Raw genomic sequence first — 4,955 nt, forward strand, 5'->3', positions numbered from 1 at the left:
ATATCCTTTGTGGGAGTCTTTATATATGGATATTAGTTAGACATTTGCATTGCTGTGTTGTCTATAGAATTCACGATTTCTAGTTCTGTTTTGCCTACTGTTTTTGCTCTGAACTTAACTCTTCTGAGAGAGAAACTTAATGACTTAATATAGATATACATATACAAAGATATAGATTATTACTAGTTCTTTGAGATTTTCATCCAACGTATTTTGACCATATTAACCATTCTTTCCCCAATTCCTCTCAGATCCACTCTCTCTACCCTTGCCTTCTTACATATCCAACTTGTACTTTGCTTTTTCCTTTTTTTTTTAACTAGTAAGTCTAATCTGTACTGTCTAGGTTTTCTGGGGAATGGGGCCTGTCCTAGAGTGTGCTGAACCTACAGGGTTATATCATTGAAGAAGATGGACTCTTCTTCTCCCAGTCACTAATGTCAATAACTCCTTAATAATTATCTGTGATTTTTCTTAACTACCTTCTGCCCCACATCTTCATGAAGGTTATTAGATACAATAACCTATAGGTATAACAATAAATCACAAATAATTGTAGCCACTTAGCAGATTGATGGTGTAAGGTTCTAACCTAGGTTTCGAACTTTTATAGCCACAGGTTTTGGTGCCTGGTAACAATGCCAGATATATGTTTCTTCTTGTACAGTGTGTTTTAACTCTAGTCAGAAGGTGGTTGATTTCTCCCATGACATTCATGCCACTATTACACCAATGGGCCTGTCTTGTCAGATACCTTATAATTTAGATTGCTGAATTGACAACTTGGTGGGACTGATGACTACTTTTCTTCCCCAGTAGTACACATAACATTACACTGCTGTTCTTTAGGGATGAAGCATTTAGGTGAGTACAAGTTTGATTTTTTTATGTTTTGTGACATAGAATTGGTATCTTTAGCAATATTGTTTTACCACCAATTTCTAGGGGTAACTAAGAGTATTTGCAGTTGTCTATAATGTTTGGGCATCAATGGGGCCCCATTGGCCAACAATTCAAATAGAAGTGATCAATTCCTGGCACTGGAGTTTTTATTTGCTAGCATGTGTTACCTAGTTAGGGTCTTCCAACCCCACCCCATCATAGGTTAACCCTATTTAAGCTCATTTTATATATCTATACATTTTAGAAAACCTCTGCAGTGGTAATTTTATATAAGGATGATTTTCAAAAGGTCTTTAAGTTTTAGTTGTCTCTCCCTGCATTCTCTACTGTCATCTCCCATCATATTTAATTATCCCTGTTTCATTGTGTCTTGAAGTTTGGGCTAAAGTCCCCTCCTTTTATTCTAGAGTATTGGTGACATGAAAATCAGTATGGTGGAAGGAAAATATACTCTATAATCTTTCCATTGAATGTCAGTGGTTCTTTGAGAATGTGACCAGGTCCGGGTCCATTACACATTGGCATGATTTGGAAATGAAATACTCTTCATAAATTGAAGATTAGATGCAAAGACCAGAGGCTAAAACATTGAGCGGTAATGAGGGTTTTGACCAGGTCAATGTATTTATGTAAGTATAGAATCATAATTTGATGGATGTCAGTATTGAAGAGTGGTGGAAATATGCATGAGGAACTAGTTGGAGACTTTTCTTTAAAGACTGTATCTCTTTTGTTTTTTCTTTGGTTTTGGTTTTTTGAGACACAATTTCTCTGTAGCTTTGGAGCCTGTATTGGAAGTCACTTTGTAGACCAGACTAACCTCAAACTCTCTGAGATCTGCCTGTCTCTGTCTTCCAAGTGCTGGGGTTAAAGGCATGCACCACTCAGGAGTCAGAGGCAGGCAGATCTTTGTGTGTTTAACGTCAGTCTAGTCTACAGAGCAAATTCCAGGACGGCTAGGTCTACACAGAGAAACCCTGACTTAAAGGGAAAAAAAATAAACATTTTAAAGAGTATGCCTTATTCCCTGCCTTTTGCTATCTCTGCTTCCTGATCAACAGTCAAGCAATCACAGTTTGAAACCTTTCCTCTTTTTAAATTGATTCTATCAAGTCTTTGTCATAGTAATGAAACATCGACTACATACACATGGTTGATGGATTTACCAGCTCTGTCTTGCTTACTAATCCCTTCCTTGACCACAACATTCTGAATTTATTTTCTGGAGAATTTGTCTTGCCAGAAGTATTTGAGTGATGACTTCTAAAATATTGACATGTTGTAAATAAAATGGATATTTATGCTTCTATTTACTTGTCAAGGTAATAAGCAACTTAGCAAGCACAATAATTATTTTTACATATCTCTATGTTATTTAGGAACATATATGTTTCCAGGCGATAGATGTATATATACGTGTGTGTGTATGTATGTATGCACATATATGGATGCTGACACATTTAAATATTTTTTAATTCTGTTAAAAGTAAGTCAGTATTAATTTATTTCAAAGAGGTTCCGGCACGAGACCGGGGCGGTGGCGCGCGGCAGGGGACTGTTGGGGTTTGCTTTGGTCCTTGTGGTCACCATGCAGCTGACCGTGAAGGCGCTCCAGGGCCGAGAGTGCAGCCTACAGGTGCCGGAGGACGAGCTAGTGTCTACGCTGAAGCACCTGGTCTCGGATAAGCTGAACGTCCCTGTGCGCCAGCAACGTCTGCTGTTCAAAGGCAAGGCCCTAACAGATGATAAACGACTGTCAGATTACAACATTGGGCCCAACTCTAAACTCAACCTAGTCGTCAAACCTTTGGAGAAGGTGCTACTGGAAGAAGGGTCTGCCCACAGACTGGTCGACTCCCCACCCCCACCCCTCTGGCAGTTGATCTCCAAAGTCCTGGCCCCTCACTTCAGTGTAGCAGATGCCAGCAGGGTCCTGGAACAACTACAGAGGGATTATGACAGATCTCTGAGCCGCCTAACACTGGATGACATCGAACGTTTGGCCAGCCGCTTTCTACACCCTGAAGTAACTGAGTCTATGGAAAAGGGGTTCTCCAAATAGCATTTCTGGGAGTGGGGACGGGGGGAATCCCAGGCTCAAGGTGGGAGTCTGCTATCACCACCTGCAGTTCTACCTTGTGTTCAGTAAGCAAACTGAAGCCGAAAGTGAAGTGATAGACAAGCATGGGCCACAGATGGAATATCCTGGGCCTTCGTGACAAAGCTCTTCTTGGGGGGACCCTATCTGCTTGGCTCCTCCTGGAAGTTAGTCTCATCCATGAGGGAAAGCAGGTGACTCCGCAAGGCAGTGTCACAACTAGGACTCTGCCTTGGTCTCCTCACCCAGAGTTCTCCAACAGCATGAGATGGATGCTTCCTCTGCCACCTGTGTACAGGGGCTTTCAGTTTGCACACCTTCATTGCTTAAAAAGAAACTCAGGGTGCTGAGGAGGAGATAGAAATGTAAGTTGGATACAGTGTTTCTTCTTTTAACTGAACCATGCCTGAGTGCTAAAGGTCATGTAAGTACTAGCTCCTTTGAGCAGGACCCCCAGGAAGCAGTTGAGGCTGGAAGATAACCACCTGCAGGACACTACTGACCCTCCACCCTTGCCAAGGAAGCCACTCTGAATGTTGTCGGGGCTACACTGGCCTTTCTTGCCCAAGGGCCTCCTGCATGGGACATTGTGGGACAAATATTAAGTTCCCATAATGGAATGATAAACTCAAGTGAGGCCTGAGGGGATGAGCAGCTGATAGACCCTGCTCTTCCCTGAGACCTGGGGTACCACATCAGGGACCTGCTTGTGAGCACATATATGGACTGGCAGCTTAGATAATAAGCTTACCAGTGTCCTTGTTCACTTTGAGTCAGGGAACGTATTTGGAAAATTAAATAACACTGAAGGTGCATGTGAGACTTTTTACCAAGATGAACTGAATTAATAAGCTAGGCTGCTTTTGGTTTCAAATAATTGGTTTAGCAACATAGGAAACTTACTGGCTTACAAAAATGAAAAACCCAGGAGTACTGGCAGTGGATGAACAATTTCACCAAATATCCAGCTTTTTTCCTGCCTCCCTCTAAATTCTCCAGGATCTGCTTCATCCTCACCACTACTTCCAAGGATCAAAGGGTGGCTGCCTGCAGCTTCATCAAAACCTTTCATTCGCTGCCAGTGAGGAGCACTTTCTCTCTCCGTAGCATAGCTTCTGTCTCAGATGCCCCAGCAAATAAATGTTCTCTTATTGGTCAAAAAAATTATTTCAAAGATTCTCCATATATCTGCATCCAAAACCAGGATATAGTTGCAAACATTCATGAAAAAATTGTATCGTTAAACTGGTCTCAGTGGATTGTTTTTCACACTGTGTCATGTCTCAGCATTCATGCACCATTTTCTAATACAACTCTTATAATCCCTTAGTGAATTGAAAGACAACTCATATTTCCAAGATATGCTGTTCTTGTGGATTATAAGTCTTCCCCCTAGTTTTTAATTCTAACACATCCATAACAAAGCATGTAATATATAAATCAGATAACTGTAAATCTGACTTTGGCTATGCTAATGGTTTATTTTTGTCCTGTTTGTCTTACTATTCAAGGTTAATAAAACAGATCTCATACAATTTGTTTTTTAATTAGTTAAAGGAATGGCAAATTTCTAGCAAAGATCACCGTTAATGTATTTAGACTTAAATATATTTGAGCTTATTTTTGAGAAGGTATCTTTGTATTAATGGAAGGTTTGAGGAAGCACTATCTTCTAGATATGACATATTTACTACATCATGAACTCATAGCAGCTGTGGTTATTTGCATAAGACTTGAATAAGAACAAACTATTCAAAATTCACAATTAAAATAGAGGGAGCACTCCAGGCCTCATCTCACACTGAGAAATTATGGCAATTGATAAGTGGTGGAGGGGTGAATATCTCTGCTTTTGAAATTATGGACACATTCTTGTGGCTGATCTCGCACTCACACACATAAGAGCAACACTAGTTGAACTTAGTGATTTATTAAAAAATGATACTGGGAGAGG

The 4,955-nt window shown here is 40.4% G+C and overlaps 1 protein-coding gene across 1 annotated transcript; it reads left to right on the forward strand.

Annotated features, from left to right (window-relative positions):
* The first annotated feature begins 2,449 nt into the window (after positions 1–2,449).
* On the forward strand, positions 2,450–4,519 carry LOC121137914 (ubiquitin-like protein 4A). Its single transcript, XM_040740801.1, has one exon. It carries the CDS (start codon positions 2,492–2,494, stop codon positions 2,963–2,965), a length of 474 nt encoding a protein of 157 aa, XP_040596735.1. The 5' UTR covers positions 2,450–2,491; the 3' UTR covers positions 2,966–4,519.
* The last annotated feature ends 436 nt before the right edge of the window (positions 4,520–4,955 follow it).

The sequence above is a fragment of the Mesocricetus auratus genome, unplaced genomic scaffold, assembly GCF_017639785.1.
Source record: "Mesocricetus auratus isolate SY011 unplaced genomic scaffold, BCM_Maur_2.0 Super-Scaffold_100714, whole genome shotgun sequence".
NCBI lineage: Eukaryota > Metazoa > Chordata > Mammalia > Rodentia > Cricetidae > Mesocricetus > Mesocricetus auratus.

Bases quoted from the DNA above. Each gene is read 5' to 3' on its own strand.
- LOC121137914 (XM_040740801.1), top strand. From the start codon at position 2,492: ATGCAGCTGACCGTGAAGGCGCTCCAGGGCCGAGAGTGCAGCCTACAG.